At 37.4% G+C, this 19,804-nt stretch overlaps 1 protein-coding gene across 1 annotated transcript in view; it reads left to right on the top strand.

Moving 5' to 3' along the window:
* xmas (RRM_XMAS2 and SAC3_GANP domain-containing protein xmas) overlaps positions 1-19,804 on the top strand; it is a 224,530-nt gene that overhangs the window by 51,429 nt on the left and 153,297 nt on the right. Inside the window, exons 6-9 of the mRNA XM_067154007.2 lie at positions 2,183-2,469; positions 10,888-11,018; positions 12,964-13,179; positions 18,050-18,318. Of these exons, the coding sequence (XP_067010108.2) occupies positions 2,183-2,469; positions 10,888-11,018; positions 12,964-13,179; positions 18,050-18,318 (903 nt within the window). The remainder of the gene's footprint in view (positions 1-2,182; positions 2,470-10,887; positions 11,019-12,963; positions 13,180-18,049; positions 18,319-19,804) is intronic.

The raw sequence follows: 19,804 nt of genomic DNA, 5'->3' as shown, positions 1-19,804 counted from the left end.
CGCAATGCAAATAGGCCTACAGTACTATCTAAAAGACATTTTTAGAGGTAACTTAGTAGTATGTAGTTTTATTATACAGGGGTAGGATATGTGCCAGCACCAGGTTTCATCCTCTCCCTTTCTACTATCATATATCATGTCATTCATTTCATCTCATTAACTCTTCTGATGAGGTTGACATCAGGAAAGGCATCTGGTCATAAAAACCTGCCATGACAGGTTCACCTCACCTCATACCTGACCCTATAGAGAAACAGGACAAGGGTTGGACAAACAAACATGTTAACAATTACAAAATCTTTAATTGGAATAAACTCAATTACTACTGTATAGTGCACTTCAACCCACCAACTTTTATGACGTATTTCCCATAAGTCTAGGCTTATATGTTGAAAAAATTTCACATTGACATTCTCTAGAATGGCCTGTAATTGTTGTTTCGGTTGAAAGCTTTTGGCATCTCTGCGACAAAGAGTGAATGCCTTCGATTGTTCCTCCATTTGATGACCAAAGCATGGTTTGTTATAGAAGTATCTAAACTGAAGTCTCCACCTTTACCATCTTCTTCCTCACTGTCATTACACTCACCAGATTTCAGTTTTGTTGCTTGCACATCCTTCACCATTTCACTAATACCCAATGAATTTTCCTCAAACTGTACACTCCTATCAGTCAAGGTGTATTCACTGGCATCAACATTTTTATACCATGCCTAGTTCAAAGGTTCCTGAATCAAATCTTGTAGAGGTTTTTTTTTTTTTTCCTTTTGTTTTCCATGTTCCCTTTGGTTCCATTCGCACAAAATCCTGCCTTGAAGAAAGTTCCGAATTGTGTCCTTTCCAAGCCAAGTCGGTCCATCCCACTGCATCCAGTACGGCGGTAGATTACAATTGGCTTTACGTTGCACCAACACAGATAGGTTTTATGGCAGCGAAGGTATAGGAAAGGGCTAGGAGAGGGAAGGAAGCGGCCGTTGCCTTAATCGAGGTACAGCCTCAGCATTTGCCTGGTGTGTAAATGAGAAACCACAGAAAACCGTCTTCAGGGCTGCCGACAGTGGGGATCGAATTCACTGTGTCTCAAATGTAAGCTCACAGCTGCATGCCCCTAACCGCACTGCCAACTTGCTCGGTATGGTGGTAGATTTGGTGAGATCAGAGGTAGAAGAGCAGAGTCAAGGTTTGTTATGAGCCATCTCAGTATTAGCTGTCTGCACTGACCTTTGAAAACATGAATGATGCCCTGATCAAGAGGTTGGCAGACAGAAGTAGTGTTCAGAGGATAGACACTAACTGGACATTTTTCAAGTTTAATTCGGGATGGGAGGTCATTTTGTCCAGGAAAAGCAAAACTTCTCTGTTTTGGTTCTTCATTTTCTTATCAAAAGAAAGAAACCAGTCAGTCATAAGTTCTTGCACCATCCAAGCTTTTCTTATTAGTTCTTCATTCCACTGGTAACTTCCTTATATCCAGTCCTTAAAAACAGCAAGGGTTTGATGACTTTCCAATGACAAGAAGTTTTGATGTTTCACCGGCCATATATGTGCAGAGTAGCACAGTCAGACACTTTTTAGAAAATGTCACTCCACTCCATTTTTCTCCAAATTCGTCATCATTATAAACGTGTTCTCCCTTATAACTTGCAATACTGGAGGACACTTTCTCTTTTCATTGTTCAGTTTGCTGGCCAGCAACATCAGATTTTTGTAGCTGATGTTGTTCCTAACTCAAAATTTTTCCAGCCAACCATTCGAAACTTTAAAATCTTCATAGCCAAGTTCTCCTTTTATTTCCTTAGCCTTTTCCTGAATAATAGGTTCGGAGATAGGAATGTTTTTGCTTCTTGCGTCTGAAAACCACCCGAACAGAATTTATCAATAGCAAGACCTTTTTAAATGGAGTTGGAGAGGTAAGCGTGTTCAAAATGAAATGTAGGGTTAAGGACTCTGTAAGGTTGAAAGGTGCCTGTTTTGAAAAAGTGATTGATATTTAATATTTCAAGTATTATTTTGCAAGTAACACATGTAATGAGGAAATTAAAATATCTTTAAAAAGTGCTGGAATTTCATATATGTCTTTGTAACTGTATTTATTGTAAGATGACATATGTATGCTATCAGCAATAAATAACTCCGACAATGCTGTGTAACGTTTTTCTCTGGCAAATGCCTGTTCCATCCAGGGTGCTGGAACGACCTGCTGGTGCTTCACAACTGCCCTGGAAGTTGCATACTACAGAAACATCTGAAGCAACTCCTCCGTCCCGCTGGCTTAAGTCAGAGGTTCGTAAGAAGTCTCCCACTCCCATGGTCCAGCCTGCGACACAATCTCTTGAGAGTACAAGGCTGAAACTATCTGAATTCGATGTATATTCCACAAACGTGGCGGAGATTGAAAATATGCTGCGACAGCCTGCTCGTACAGCTGAGGCAAGATATTTGGTTTTAGAAGCCAGAGACATGCTTATGAGTAAGTAATTTTCTAAGAAAGACAGACAGATTATTTTATGAAAGTAAAGAAGAAAATCCTTCTATTAGAAGGATCATACATCTAAGAGTACAGAAAGAAACTTAATGACAAATTTTTAAAGTTGTTCTTCAGATTCTGTTTTTTGCTTTTTTTGCTACTTATTTAACTTCGCACTAACACATCAAAGGATTTCAGCGATGGAAGGATGGGAACGGGCTAGGATTGGGAAGGTTGCGGCCGTGGCCTTAATTAAGGTACAGTCCCAGCATATGCCTGGTGTGAAAATGGGAAACCATGGAAAACCATTTTCAGGGCTGCCAATGGTGGGATTCGAACCCCCTATCTCCGCATGCAAGCTCACAGCTGCGCAACCCTAACCGCACGATCGACTCGCTCCGAGATTTTGTTATTGAAAATATTACATACATACATACATACATTTTTCATGTTACTACTGATGCCACTGAGCCAACTAGTTAGAAAGCTGACTTCTTGTGGCCAAGGTTGTGGCCAAGGTTGTGGACTCAGTCGCAGCCAAGAATAGTGAATGTTTTGAGATAAGAAATGCTCATCGAGAGCATACTCAAGAAGAATTTAGAACCTAGTTATTTTCAAATTTACTCATAAATTCATCCCAGTTTTTAATGTCAATTTGTGTATATTTGTTTCATTTGATTTATGTCAATTGTGTGTATGTACATTTGTTTAGTTATTAGATGTTTTACATTAAGACTGAAGATGGCCAGCCCCGACCAAAAGTAGTACCCAGTTAATGTAATTTAGAATATTTCATATTACAGTATTGAAAGGTGGACCATTATTACATTAATTTTAATAATTATATTGTAATTACAATTCAATACGGGTCAGAACCATGAAGTTTATATCCTGTGGTGGTTTTGTATGTTTCTCACGTGTAATATTTTATCAGAATTAATTTTAATTATTATCAAAATATAATTCACTTCCCATGTGGATAGAAACCCAGATTTGTTTCTAAGAAAAGTTTACCTGCAAGGAACTTACTGAACCCTTGATCTTACCAATCTGTTGTTGTTCATCTGCCTTGGTAAAGCAATATTGTACTCTCAGATCTTGGGGTCGTTGCAAGTTTTTTCTCTGTCACTTCATTGACCAAACGATAGGGTTCAGAGGAGAGCATAACTATTTCAAATGGGGAGCAAAAAATGTGCTTACTAAAATATTTATTCAGTTTAGATCACGATAATTCATTTATTAAATGTGCAAGAAAAGTCACTTAAAATTTTTACAACATGTTTTAATGTAGTAACAATGCATAACATGAGTAATAAAGTATAATTGAATTATTTATTATTGTCATTCAAAGAATGAAATTGTAGTGTAAAATTCATGGACAGCAGAACTCAGAACATGAGAATAAAACCTGAAAATCGGGTACCATTGATCCAAATGATAACTGAGAGTTAATCCACACGATCCGTGGAAAATCTGACCTTCAGCAAGTAGAATTCCAGATTTACATTTAATTAAGGTTATCCACCAGTCGACTGTCCTATAGGATATTAAAACACACCTCGAATGGATCCTTAATCGAACCAAATCGGCTCTCAATTGCTTTGGATAGGTTACGAAATGTTACCCCCAAACAGATATTCAGAAGGAACCAACAACACTTGATCCGATGGGATCTTACGTTACATCGTTCTGAAGGAACAAAACTGCGAAATGCAGGAAAACATTAATTCATTATGCATTTAGAAGAAATGCCAAACACTGAAGTTAAAGAAGAGTGATAAATCACTTGAAAATTTTCTTACTAAACCAACTTTCATGTTATGAGACAGTACGTCATTATATTTATTAAATTACAAGTCAACAATATCAAACAAGCTAAAGGAAATCTTTCCAATTTTCTATAACTACGACTACCATTACAGATCTCTCTACCTACACTTGTCCTATTAAACTAAACTACAAGTGATCGGTAGATCGTCTCACATGAATAATATAAGGGTGCATTCTGCCCGAAGGCAGGTCCGAACCTCCGCAGAGGTGTACCTGAGCCGGAGTTTACATATGGTAGGGTGGCCAGTTCCTTTCCACTCCTCAATTTCCCTTACCCCCCCCAACAGCGCGTGGCAACCCATCCACTTCTCAACCACGCCCAATGTTGCTTAACTTCGGAGATCTCACGGGATTGGAATAATAACAGTAAGTTATTTATTAAATAGACCACCTAATCAATACAAAGTCTAGTCTTGGATGATTTACATAGATTTGTTAACTAATAGTGGTACATGTTTCGCCTTGTATGAAGGCATCATCAGCCATTAAATTACCTTAGATTGAAAATAAGCGTCTAATTAACATGTAATAATGAAATGAATTTTAAAAGTCTTGAAGAGATTTGAAGTAAAATAACATTAAAATTAACATTAGGAGGCTGCTGTAATAAGTACAATGAATAAAACAACAGACTGTTATACAACAAGTAGTAAGATTGCTATAAAAATAAAGTTGACTGTCTGGCGGTTACAATTAGACGATGGCGAAAATTTGTATATGTTCAAAATAAAGAAGAGATCTTGAAGATAAAAGACGAAAGATTATGATTAACTTCGGATCTCTCGACCAACCTTCGACTTTTATTCTCTCTTCTTGGAAGACTTTGTATTGATTAGGTGGTCTATTTAATAAATAACTTACTGTTATTATTCCAATCAAATATCATCAATATGGACCAAAAATTATATTTATTACATGTAATAATGATCTCACGGGATCCGGTGTTTCAGCACGGCTACGGCCGTTGGCCATGAATAATATGAATAACGAAAAAATAAAATATATTAACAGCTGACGAATCAAACTGCATTCATAGTGAAAATCCTACAAAAATCAACCATGTGTCAACACACGGCATTATCATAATATACCAGACACCCGAACAATAAATCTTAAAGTAAAGAAAAGTAAATAAATATGAACAAAAGTTCATCGAACTTGAACACGCGCGGCTAAGCAGTAACGATCAGTCTCCATTAGCTAGGTTTCCATGTGGGACAACCCTTACATTCATGCCACTACTGATGCAAGGCTATTATGGGAGCACCTTCTGACTAGTAGGAATTATGCCGAAACGTTGCCTGAAGAGTACGTGCTAATATCTTTCACATTTGTATCCACAATTACAAACACTAACACCGTTGGCCCAGCTCTGTCCACCGCACGATCACGACCATCGCGAGACGCAAGCGAGAGAGAAACAAATGACATTGCAATCGTGCCTAGATGCGTACGCTGAAAAATTGTGAGTCTTACTGAACTTTTGCCCTCAAGTTGATTTGCAAGAATGCCTAACCAATGACTTGGCTGTGTACAGATGATGCCCTAATCCTGTCGTTGAGCCTATTACTGTGTCTACTCATCCTTAAGTTATATAATGCACGCAGCATCCTAAATCTATCCTGTCTACACGTTGTTCATACTGCCAGGCGAAATGGAAACTTTAACACAATGCCCGGATGTTTAGATCTGATCCTTGTTGAAGCTCTAACACATGAAGTGAAATTCACTACAAAAATGAACTCGAACCTGGAAATATTACTCTGTCAATTTCCTACAATAAAGCATGAAATCGAAATTAAACAACATGTCCGAATAGTTTAACCTATTCCTCAATGCAAACTCAACACATGCAGTGAAGTTTGGTAAATAAAATAAACTCAACTCTCGTTTGATATTACGTTATATCATTGAAAGCAATAATCACTACCATCACAATATTCACGGCATGACTAGAGTGTGAAGCTCCAAACTGACCTTCCATGTTAACACTCCAAACAGGTATCACCGTGAACTGTCCAGTGAAGAAACTTTTCATCATTCTACTCAAGCTAAACTATCATTCTAATAAAATTCATTTTTCACACCCGCAATGTTTCTAATCAGCGATATATCGTCTTGTAAAGGTACAGAATAGAATTAAATTTACAGTAATCAAGTATTATCTTGACCGTGTGTCAGAATGTACTTTGTTCGTGAGGTCGCCTATCACAAAATGCACTTTGCTGGTATCAAATAGAACCGTCACTTAGGCTTAATTGCCGTTACCTACGGTCTTACATAAAATAGTAATCATAAGAGAACATCAACTTCTACTTAAAATAGGTGTTACAACATGCTCGCTTGGATTTGACAACCTTTAAATTCATCGACCGTTCTGGATTGCTACAGGACATTGTTCATCTTATACAGCCTGTCTCAGAAATATTACACCTCAACTTTTACACCGTATCACAAAAATTCCTCTCCGTCGAAATACAGGGCCTCTTGTCCTCAGCATCCTGTTTATTCTACATCATAAAATACAGGCTTACTCTGCCTTTAACATCTTCCTAACTATTCTCATAACATTTCTATTACAATCCATTTCCTTTATACTTGAAACATTTTTAAATACAAGTGATCCCATGATCAAACAACTTCATAATGATCTAACAATTAGCTTCTCAAAGGTTTCCTGACCTCAGGAGCAAAATAGAATACCGTGATTTTCTGTATCACAAATACACGGTGCCACAAAATTTAAGTTTCCCAAAAATGCCAACTTTATCATACTTCACTGGATTTCAACATAAGCTGCATGGCTGTGAGCTTGAATCCGGGAGATAGTGGGTTCGAACCCTACTGTCGGCAGCCCTGAAGATGGTTTTCCGTGGTTTCCTATTTTCAGACCAGGCAAGTGCTGGGGCTATACCTTAATTAAGGCCACGCCCACTTCCTTCCCATTTCTAGGCCTTTCCAATCCCATCGTCGCCATAAGACCTATCTCTGTCGGTGCGACGTAAATCAAATAGCAAAAATAGATATAAGCCGCAAATCTTGCTTGACCTTACTGCTGAACGCATAATTATCATCATTTCAAATTTTATCCTGACGTGAATATTATTATTAGTATTATTTATTTTTGGATACATCATTATTTGACTTCAACGCACTCATAACGGTTATTTATCATTATCATTATTGTAACTTTTACTGTCCCAAACATTATTTCATTGATTTTCATTGCAATATTTAATTTCACTTTTAAATTTTTTAAAAGGAATTTTAAACACATTTTAAAGTCTCGCATGCTGACATAAATAATAGACAATTCGTCTCCACACTAGAATGACAAGACACTTCCTCATCATCCCAATATACTTGATTACACACGCTCCATATAAAACGCAATGTTATGATTAATTAATTAATTAATTAATTAATTAATTAATTTAAAGGGACAAGCATTTACATCTCTAACTACAAAAAATAATATTTAAATTAGACCTGTAATTGTAGTCGTTTGGCATGGAGTTATCTCAGCTTCATTTTATGCCAGCCACCTCAAACTTAGTCTCGCATAATTGCAGGATATATTCTTCACTTAAATATTACCTTATACATACACTGATTTTTACACCTGGCTTGAAGCAACACACATTAAACAAAATTTATTCTATAGACGTATAACAGTTAAACCACCCCGCTTCGTGTCGAGAACTTAACTAATGCAGTTTGTGAAATCTTCCCAACTCCTTTCTATCCAGATGTTTCACAGGTGTGATTGACCGTGAGACACAAAGCTTATCTCTGCCAGACTACCGTCCTCCCTTACCGATTAAAAAAAAAAAAAAAAACCACACATTGTCCGCAGTAATTCACAATAGCTATCTACAGGTATGAATTTGCTTGTCTCCCTATAAGAAGTTCAGGAATCCTATAATTATTCAACTTATGATTCTCTTCCCTGACCGTGATAGATGTCGTAACTACAATGTTTCAGTAGCTAGTTTTGTCTTCGTTGACCATTTATCACTTCGTAAAATATTTATCCCTCTAGCTGACTCGCTTTAGAGATTCTACAAGTCTATTTCGCCCACTTTAAATCTTCTTTTTAATGTTCCTGACGTAGGTTCACCTTCTCAGAACATAGAATGATGACTGACGCTCCTGGTTGAGGAGGGGGTATTTAAGCATTTTCTAGGGATGCTATGCTTGGCCTTATCTATTGTGGTGCAATCATCCCAATTGACGACCACTGGACCGATTTCTTCGAGACTCACTCCAGATATTCCACCTACTTTTCCAGTCATGATGGTGTTGTTTGCTGATTTTTCCTGTTACTTTAACGGGCGTAATTAATTAATTTTGCGCAGGAGAATTCCCACGCATTTTTACAGTGTGTCCTTGACACATGTCACTACTCTGCCAGTATGGATGCCAGCTTCTCTCCATTTCTCTTTCATTTCCACCCTGTGGACTTAAGCTTCATCAGATATTTCCCAAAATTCTTGATAACTTATTTCTTAATGACAGTGCTGAAATCTCTCGCACTGAGGGTTATTATCCAGAATTTCATTATTAATTACCCAAGGTTTTCCAAAATGTTCCGACCTCGTTCGAATTGGTAGGCCTCTCCCCGCTGTGAGTTGTCATGCCACAAAACGCAAGATGAGCTTGCAATAAAAAGATATGGCTGCACTCCATCTAGTAGTTGCAATACTTTTTAGCAAGGTAGAATTATGGGTTTGTTACACAATACCATTCTTTCTTTGAGCAACTGTACATCACTCAGATGATAATCACCTCAAAAGGCTTTCATTTGACACCCAAGGTTATATGAAAACTTTGTTATCTTTTCATCTATTCTAATTAAAATAATGAACATTCAAATAATAATAATAATAATAATAATAATAATATCAACAACAACAACGACAACAACAACAACAACAACAACTCACTAACTCTGTAGGTTTCTGAGAGATGTAAAGTTCCCGTGCCGATCTCACAATCCTCTTCCATCCTTTTCGATCTTGAGCCTGCTCTCCCCATTACCAATTTGAAGGGTCCAGCATACCTTGTTGATCTCCTTCTTCCAGGTACTTCGGGGTCTTCCTGAAGGTCTTTTCCCATTATCCCTTGTATAGATCTACTGGTGCTCTGTTATCCTGCATTCTCAGTACATGTCCAGCCCAGCGCAGTCTGTTAGGTTCTATCACACCCATTATAGTGTGTTGTTGAGAGAGGGTGTAAATCTCATAATTAGGTCTTTTCTGCCCGCTTTGAGAGATACGATTGAACCATGGGCCAAATATTTTTCTATAAACATTATTCTCAAAGACTTGCAACTGCTGCTGCTCTTTCTTGGTTATACTCCATGTCTTGGAACCGTACAGAAGTACTGGTCGAATGATTGTATTGTAGATAATCATCTTTGCATTCCTTGTTCAAAGCTTGGAGCCTAATATAGGGCTCATTGCATTCTTAATTCTAGCTTGATGTTCCTGTTGCCTTCGGTTTTGCTCGTCGATTAATACACCAACTACTCTTTTAAATATATATTTCCCAATCTTCAAAGGTAGTCTGTCAACTCCTCATGATTCGGTCTCTGTACAACCATGTAATGTGTGTGTTGTTACGAATATCTCACATTTGCTTTGGATGACTAATAATAATAATAATAATAATAATAATAATAATAATAATAATAATAATAATAATAATGCCAGTTTTATTTGTCCACATCTGTTCCCTCAGTGGGTCAATGACTTTCATTCGACACTTCATCACGCTCTCTGTTAGTAGGTAGTGATGCGTTTCAAGTTTACCACCAATTAAAACTTAGCCTTTGATCACCCAACAAAATTTTGATTTCTTTGCCATCTGCTAGCCAGACAGTAATAAAGACTTACTGTAAACTAATATCATCATCATCATCATCATCATCATCTAGAGACTACATGTTTGATGAAATGAAATGTCGTATGGCTTTTAGTGCCGGGATATCCCAGGACGGGTTCGGCTCGCCAGGTGCAGGTCTTTCTATTTGACACCCGTAGGTGACCTGCGCGTCGTGATGAGGATGAAATGATGATGAAGACAACACATACACCCAGCCCCCGTGCCATTGGAATTAACCAATTAAGGTTAAAATCCCTGACCCGACCGGGAATCGAACCTGGGACCCTCTGAACCGAAGGCCAGTACGCTGACCATTCAGCCAACGAGTCGGACAACATGTTTGATGATGATAATGAATCGATTCTTAAAATAAATTATGATCTGATTTGAGTGATACCATCACAGGCACAAATATGAACATTAGTAGGGTTTGCAGTGCTGGCAGAAAGCTGGTATTGCGCTTGGAAAGATTTTGTTCATCAGAGTGCTTTTGTGTTTTATGCTTTAATATAGTTTTATACTTGCATAACAAAGGTTTTGCCAGGTATCCTTTTTATTTCAGAAATATGTCAGAAATATTAATCTGGTAAATTACATTCACTGGTATCCATCATGTGACATTTTTTTATAAAACAGGTAGCAAATTTGAACTGATAGTTCAGTGAAAGCAGTGACATTAATGTTAGTATTTTATTCATGTTTCAGAAAGCAAGGAATCAAAGCTGTCAAGTCGTAAGAATAACCAGGGTACCTGTCCTGACATGTGTCCAGAGAAGGAACGCTACCTGAGGAAATTTCGTCGTCAACTAGATTTCTTTGAGACTCGATCTGATGAGGCAGGTTTATACTGAAACTTACAAAATATGTTATGAAATGTAGATTTGACTGTAGTAAACGTGAGTGGATCTGATAAGGGTCACGAATGTTCATTATAATAAAAATCTATGGCATACATTTGGCATTACAGTAGCTCAGGAGCACAACAATAATACATGTAACATACACAAAATTACACTGATGGCAGCAAGACATGGTCAGGTGAACTTGTCGTAGGGTGCCTTTGCACTTTCATATATCATAGTAAGTTTTTATGTATTTAGTTTCACCAGCATATCGTGCACAGTAATTAATAATAGCAGTATTTAAAATGTGTTCAGTTTGATGATTATGCCGGTCTGAATGAAAAATTATTACTTTATAGGACGAATCCAATCAGCATGGGTAAATACAAAAAAGAAGACTGAGCCTAATGGAAAATGTAATTATAACCCTGTATACCTAACACGGTGAATTCTCTCTACAGAGAGTTACAATAATTGAAAATCTTCCACCTTTTTGATACTTTTTATTTGCTTTTTAGCAAATTAATTAATTATAAACAGTACATGTTTTCATTGTTATTTGAGAACATCTTCAGCTGTTGTTTAGCTTAGGTGAATCACTAAGTGAACTTGTCGTAGGGTGCCTTCGCACTTTCAAATATCATAGTAAGTTTTTATGTATTTAGTTTCACCAGCATATCGTGCACAATAATTAATAATAGCAATATTTAAAATGTAACACTAAGTGATTCACCTAAGCTAAACAACAGCTGAAGATGTTCTCAAATAAGAACGAAACATGTACTGTTTATAATTAATTAATTAATTTGCTAAAAAGCAGATAAAAGTATCAAAAAGGTGGAAGATTTTCAATTTTTGTAAGTCTCTGTGATTAGAATTTGATACGGAAAATGAAGCTGGTTACTTGCAAAAAATAATTCTCTCTAGTCAGGAAAGTTCAGCAACCAAAAAGGACAGGAACAATACAGTGTGCACTATACAACCCTATACAATCGTCAACTAGATTTCTTTGAGACCAGATCCGATGAGGCAGGTTTATATGGAGCAAGCTTCTTTAAGCAGAGAACTGGGGAAAACTTGAAGAGGCTACTAATGTGTGCAACGCGAGTTTCCCCTCTAAGAGATATTGATATCCGAAATGCTGGTCAGAACTATCTCAACAGGATAGGATGAATGAAAAACATTTCACTAACAGCAGGCCAGGAAAGCACTGGGTCCATGTTTTTTTTTTTTTTTTCCAGGAAACAAATTAAGTGTGTGGCTTGGTGAAAAACGCATAAAGGGTCAATTTGTAGGAGTCACTTGAGGCGGTCCCACCAACTAAGATTATTAATTATGAGACTAATTAAAAAAACTTTTGCTGATCAGATTCATCTACATTTGAGTTTAAAAATTGGTTTCAGCGAATATTAAATGCATGGTTGCTTATCACTCGCATATTGCAAGTGTTTCTGATCAGTCTACTGTTAATTAAAACCAGTATTGTTGAAGAATGAAGAAGATTACATTTACTTGAGTGCTATCATTACATAGTAAGGTTTGTATATTCCAAATGTAGAAATCGTGAGCTAAAATAATCCTGTGAATATGGTGAAATATTTGTGAATTTTGATAGGTGTTACTCACAATTTCGTTATTTTTTTACTGTGAAGTGCACAAGTTAGTTACACTACCCGAGGCAAATTTGTATGCATTTACACTTCCAATAAGTGTAGGGTCATTGTCAAGCTTAGATAAAGCACTCAAAAGGCATAAATGTTCAATTGAAAACTGCTCCCCAGCCTGGCTAAACAGTGTTCATACCAGAATAATAGATACTCAACTAAACTCTGTTATTGAAAATTCCAGACATGATGTGCTTTGCTTAGAATTATGATTATTTTGAGTCTTTGTATAAAATGATGTTAAACTTTGTGTATTTTGTTGTTGTATGTTCTAGGCTGGTAGCTCTTATCATCAGTATGCAGTAAAGGAGTATGCAAGAAGCTCAGCCGATCAGCAGATGCCGATGCCACATGACTTGCGGCCTGTGTCAGTACTGCGGATGACTATGAATTACTTAATTAGGCAGTTTGTAGATCTTGCTGACGATTCTAGAGAATCATTGGGGGATTGGTATCATTTCCTCTGGGATCGCACACGATCCATTAGAAAGGTGATTGTCTTACTGTACCAGTAAGTAAAGATTGGAATTTTTCAGTGTGTTGAGAAGCCAAAAAGTGGTATTTTAAGTCAGAAAATTGGTGTTTTAAACAATATTTTCAGAATAAATCAAACTTGTAAGTTTAACAAAGTTGGCAAGTACAAGGTTAATATATTCATACTTTACATTAGGAAATAGCTAAAAAAGAGATTTATTTTAAAAATAGATATCTGAAGAAATAATTATCCTCTACTGTTGATCTTAATGGGCAAAATACGACATACACAAGAACCTCGTTTATTTGGATTAAGTGGGACCGGAACTGATCCGCATTATTGAAAATCCGCATAATCCGGGAAGAGTAAAAATCAAATACAGTACACGTTAAATAATATATTAACATAAGTTGTACCGTAATACCTTTTTTAATTGTACAAAAAAATATAAGAACACTTTTCTTACATTTATGACTCTGTTTTATGCACTAAAATAATGTGTGATCTTTTTCTGTTTTACATTTTTATAAAGTTTGCGCACAGCACGATCACAAAGACATTTTACTAACATCCAAGGAACAGTTCTGCTGGTGTATTTCAGCCTGGGATTTTAAATAGAGCATCAGTTTGTCCAGCTGCATTATTGCATCTCCATGAATCATTGTTTCTTCTGATGGAGCGCCGGTTTCATTTTCGAATTCACCATCACTCTCGTCATTACCTCCTGAAGAACAGGAGGCAATAATTTATTCATCTGTCATTATGCCGTAGTCTGAATTACATTCTTCTTCAACCAGTCATTTATGTCGTTCACATCTACGTCCGAGCATCTGGGAATGCGTGGAGATGTGTCAAGGAACTCAGAAGAGTCCACGGTTTCCCATTCTCAATTACAGGCGAATGCCGGGACGGTACCTTTGATAGACCGCGGCCGACTTACTTCCAATTCCTGTCCTTGGCAGAAAAGACGTTCAAGAAGAATCGACCCCATAAAAGAAATACTGTACAAGTAAAACTAATTTTTCTTATTTTAGATTCGGATAAACCGGAGATCCGGATTAATGAGGGCTGGATAAACGAGGTTCTTCTGTACCTATAAAAACAATACTTTTGGAATGTTTTGGAGAGAGAGTTCTAGGGTTACTTTTGGTTGCATAACAATATATGATACGTCCGGGACTATATCAAGTTTTGATATTTACACCAACCAGCCACCTGAACCTTGCAATAGAAGAAGACAACAATATAAACAACATAACCTCTAGCGACCCTATGTATCATATTTGATATATCATGTGTTTTATCTTTTTCTGACTCAGACAAATAATGTAACTTGTAGTGATCTTTTGTTTCATACATGATCCATTCTGTGTTTTAAGGTGGATGATGTTTATTATGATACCTCTCTGAAAGAATGTTATTGTGAAGAAGAATAAGAAACAAAAGCAGCTTCATTGACAGTCAGCCTGTGCATGGCACCCATAAGAACTGAAGACTGCAAGGTGCAGGATCATGATAATTAATGGTTATCCTAATTTACATTGACATAATGTCCTCCTCTTTCCCACAGTTCAGATGATTTTCATCGTCCTTTGCAGTTCTTTCACAGGTATGATGAGTGCACTCTCACTTCCTCGTTGTCTCGGCTGATACTCTTATTCGAGTATTAATTTCTCTCTTGCAATTCCTTCATTATCTGCATGCTCTATGCAGATGTCTCTGATGGCTTAGCAGACCAATGCTGGATTGAAACATGATGAAACAAGGGAAAAGTACTAGGGATAAAACAAAGCATTCTATCCCAATTTGACATGGCAAGGAATGAGGGAAAATGTATCTGTAACTGGCACCTAAAATTTTGTGCAATGCAAAAAGCAAGAGAAATTCGGCACACAAATTTTAAATGTTCTGCAAATTTCATAACCATCTCTAAGGGGTGTGCAGTACGTAATCTACTTGTATCTAACCTTACATTCCAAGCAGGAAGTACCACCCAAGTTTAAACGTTTTTGAACTTTTCTTCCTTTTTTGTTAAATTTATTATTCACTATTTTTTTTTTTCAATAGCGCAAACCTGTGTATGGGCCAGATAGTAAATAAATGAATAAATAAATATATACAAAATGTGTTGTAGACACATCACTTCTTTCATGACAACCAAGATGTACAAGAAGACCAAGATATTCACCCATTTTGTCGAAGAAGTAAACTGGAAAACAGCATATTTCCAAATGCATTTGGAATTCTGGTCTAAGTAGCTTTAATTATGAACTAGCTTCTGGTTTGACATTATCTACAAAAGGGAAAAAATCAACAGTTGCCTTTGTTAAGTTTGTACACAGTACAGCCCATAGTTATAAAGTAGATGTAGGACTTTCACTGAGTGGACACCTATCAAAAACACTATATATTTGTCTTCAGGGAAAACTTTAAGCTTGAAAGTGAAAAAGTATATTGAAGACAATAGTCCACCACATATACATAGTAAAACCTCATTAAGATGTTTCTACAGGGGACAGCAAAAAAGAATGTGTTAAGCGAGAAAACATACTACTGAATATACAAATAAAAACTATCCAACAGGGATACGGAAACTCTAGATACGATATTTTCCGACATGAGGACCTTTTACATTGTGTATCCGCGGGTACAGTGAAAGCTATAGGCCTACCCACCATTTCTAAAGATGAGATGACAGGAACAAATATGAAAATGTTTTTTGCTGGGGCTTATAATATAGCAAGTGCACTGAAATGTGTGAAAAGCACCAAACAACAAATATGAAAACAAGTGCATGGAGGTCAATACAAATATCAAAAGAATATTGCAGATCACACTCTTTCTAAAACAAATGTTTGTAGAAGTCTTTTATTTCGGAGCATTGGGTTATTTAACTATATTTTCTGGTCACATTCTTAGACAATGAATTGGAGGTTACACTCGACCATGTGTGACCGGGAGGAATGACTTTGGCTGCCATTTTGAATAAACTTTGACCAACTCGAGCGATCGAGTCGAAACTCGAAGGTGCGAGTTCAACATTAGTGACCTCTGCGTGCTTTAAGATGCAGTCGCCAGTTCACTTTCTGACAGATTTTAATCTTGTCTTCATCAGTAAGGAATTTCACGACCTTTTCCGTATCCATAACTAGGCTGTCACTAGACAACTATGCACCACGCTAGTCAGTTTCACATGATTATGTTCCTAATCCAGACATAGACTACGGTATCGCATCACGCGACAAATATTCGCTACACTTCACTGAACCACTCAACACAAAATACATTTCTAACTTCTGAGTGAAATGCAAAATAGGCTCACTTTGTTATTCAGCAATTTCGCTGCTAATCAGCAAACGAAGCTGGCCCTTCTTGACGATAACGGCTTGCTCCCCGAAGGTGCAACTTACCCTGTGAAGTTCAGGAATTCAAGGCCTTTTCACGTAGTTACATAACTATGGCGACGGCTCTTACGAGTTGGAAATCACGCTTCTTTCACAAGGTATGACACGCAGCATTTTCAGAGCTAGGAAAAATGTGATCATACTTGTATTAAGCGGCAGTAGCGAAAATTTGTGACCCGATAAGTGGGGTATTTTTAATAATAATTAGAGAAATTCGCACAATTTGCATACATGGTACAGACAATGCATGGTTAGTTGACTCTAGCACAGAACATAGTCAGTGATTTGGTCCTTTGCTTGCAAAACATCACATAGCATCTGTCACATAGCCCACCACAGCGCTTGCACACACATTCTTGCCCTGGAGAATGTGTCTACACCATTGACGCCATGATCATACAAGATTGGAAACAACCAAACTACGACCTCAGACATGTGACGCCTCTGTTTGCAGTACATGGTTTTCACCACCTGTTATGCCAGAAAGTAGGTTTCCATTCTCCAGTGGGGTATTTTTATATAGATTTAATATGATGAGAATCAGGACTTCAAATTTACGATATGCTAGGCGGGAAAACATGTTAATGAGGAACGCACTAACAAAGATTCGTGTAGTATAATTGTAGACTAGCACAGGTGGGAAAATGTCAAAAGACCTTCTTTTTCTTGAGTGTCCTTTGCAACAGTATTGAAAATAACTGGAAGTATAAACTGGTGTGTGATTTATGGAGTGCTCACAGGGATACATTAGTAAATGAATCACCTGTGTGTAAAGACTTGGAATTCATGATCATTCCATTGAAAGCACCTGTATACATACAGCCTTTGGTTGTATATTTCTTTTGGCAGTATAAAATATATGTGTGAAGGATAACAAAATGTATAAGAATTCTTCACAGTGATTTCAATACTAAACTGGGGAATCACATTTTCATAACGAACATTCGTTATACTATTCATAACTAGTTGTCTCCTTCAGTGTTTTGCCCTATGGTTCAGTATTCATGACAGGCAGTAAGATACTATACTCAACGCATATATTGCTGAATTCAAGAATGTGATTGAAGTGGCATTTGATTTTTCAGATCAAGACTGTGATTAGGGATTGTTCAGATATTGTTTTTGACGAATGTACTTATTGTGATGCTCCATAGTTTCATGCAGTTTGTTGGGGAACCTCATGTACGTATTTGAAGTTTGATATTGGGCAAACTAACAGTTACACAGGGGAATGCCTTCATCCCTTCATCATCCTAATTACAATGATATGTAAAGCTTCTGAATAAAGAGTGAACAAAAAATTCTTGTTCGAGCCGAGAGCCATTCCTCGTAAGAGGTATCATATGAAGGACTTTGTTAGAGGTCTGAGGGGTTAAGGTGATCTTGCATGTGAGAAATGTTAGCGTTGACTCCATTGGTGCTTTTGGATATGACTGCTTCTTCTGATTTAAGAACTATTTAATTATTTCATCTTTATTCCAGGACATTACTCAGCAGGAAATCTGTGACTTGGACTCGGTTGCCATTGTGGAACAGTGTGCCCGATTTCATATCTTCTGTTCTGAAAGAATGCGAGAGGAAGATCTTTCTGCTTATGACGAGAAGATTAACACTGAGAATCTGACCAAGTGTTTACAGACATTGAAGTATATGTATGCTGATTTGACAGTCAAGGGAATCGACTGTCCTCACGAAGCAGAATTCCAGGCGTACAAAGTGCTGCTTAATTTGAATAGTGGATCATGCATGCTGTAAGTATAACATTGTCAGTCTTGCCTGGGTAGCAGATTCTTGTTTTACTAGCTACTTTTATTTGTTTTTCTTCTGTGGTTTTGGTATTTGAATTTAGCTTAGTACTGAATAAGCCGGCCCCACGGTATAGGGTTAGCATACCTGCCTCTTACCTGGAGGCCCCGGGTTCGATTCTGGACCAGATGAAGAATTTTTACTTGGAACTGAGGGCTGGTTCGCGGCCCACTCAGCCTACGTGATTACAATTGAGGAGCTGTCTGACGGTGAGATGGCTGCCCCGATCTAGAAAGCCAAGAATAAAGGCCAAGAGGATTCGTTGTTCTGACCACACGACACCTCGTAATTTGCAGGCTTGTAGGCTGAGCAGCAGTCGCTTGGTAGGCCATGATCCTTTGAGACTGTTGGGCCATGGGGTTTGGTTTCTTTAGTAATGAATTATTAAAACAGTATAACAACAGAGGAACAAATAGATAGCCATTGTTTTAAAATATTAGGAACAAAACGGAGCCATTCTGTGTAATATAAAACCAGGAGAGGTCTGCACAGGCCGAGGCTTGAACTGACAAATGCTTATCAGCTCAGGCCAGGCTGAGGCTTTATAAAAAGATAGATAAATTGATTTAAGGCCTTTTTTTTAGCTTTGAATTATAATTTTAATAATAATGTCCACTCTTCGAATTGCTAAATACTTTTGTTTAAAACATATTGTGTATAAAATGTTGGAACAAGTGGGCTAGTTCACTTGGTAAACTATAATCTATCCTTGGGCTCGGCTTTGGTTCAGGTCAGGCTGGGCTGGGCTGGGCCTATTAATCTTACTGGCGTCTGCAGATCTCCAACAGGGAACCGAACTTTTCCCATTTTCTTTCGTGCTACTTTCTGACTTCCACACTCCATCGTTCTCTCTTAGTTTTTGCTAAGATGGAATTTATATAAAGGAACAAATAAGTGACAGAAGTCATATCGAAAGAGAGGATCACATAATATAATAAGATTAACTAGACAGGTCATCGTGGGAAGAAGGAGCAATGGAGGGAAGAGACTAGGACAGACATGAAAACACAAAGTGGCATGAACAAACTCCATATGAGTCTTCTATTTGCAAAACTGGCCATCTCCAAATGAGGCGTCTATTTGCAAAACCGGCCATCTCCCAAAAAAATTGAAATCCACTTCTTGTGCTGAATGTGTTCTCTGTCCACTTTTACACAAGGTGGCAAACTATTAGCTGCAAGCTCGGTCTCCAACCAGCTTATTTACTTCATCAAATATTGGGATTAGTTGCAAACATGGCTGTCCGCGTATGGTTATGAGTTTCAATATCGGCCATCTCCTCTAACGCTAGAGAGCAGAGCAATCGCAGCAATTGTGTGGGAAAGAACAGCTGATTCATGGTGACTATTGTAGGTGTCGTAGTTCTATTGTAAGGAAAGTTGTGGTTGTTAGCATAGAACTGTGTAGCTATTATAAATATATAGGGAAAAA

This window comes from Anabrus simplex, chromosome 9, assembly GCF_040414725.1.
Source record: "Anabrus simplex isolate iqAnaSimp1 chromosome 9, ASM4041472v1, whole genome shotgun sequence".
Lineage (NCBI taxonomy): Eukaryota > Metazoa > Arthropoda > Insecta > Orthoptera > Tettigoniidae > Anabrus > Anabrus simplex.
This window is presented reverse-complemented; position numbering and strand designations above follow the sequence as displayed.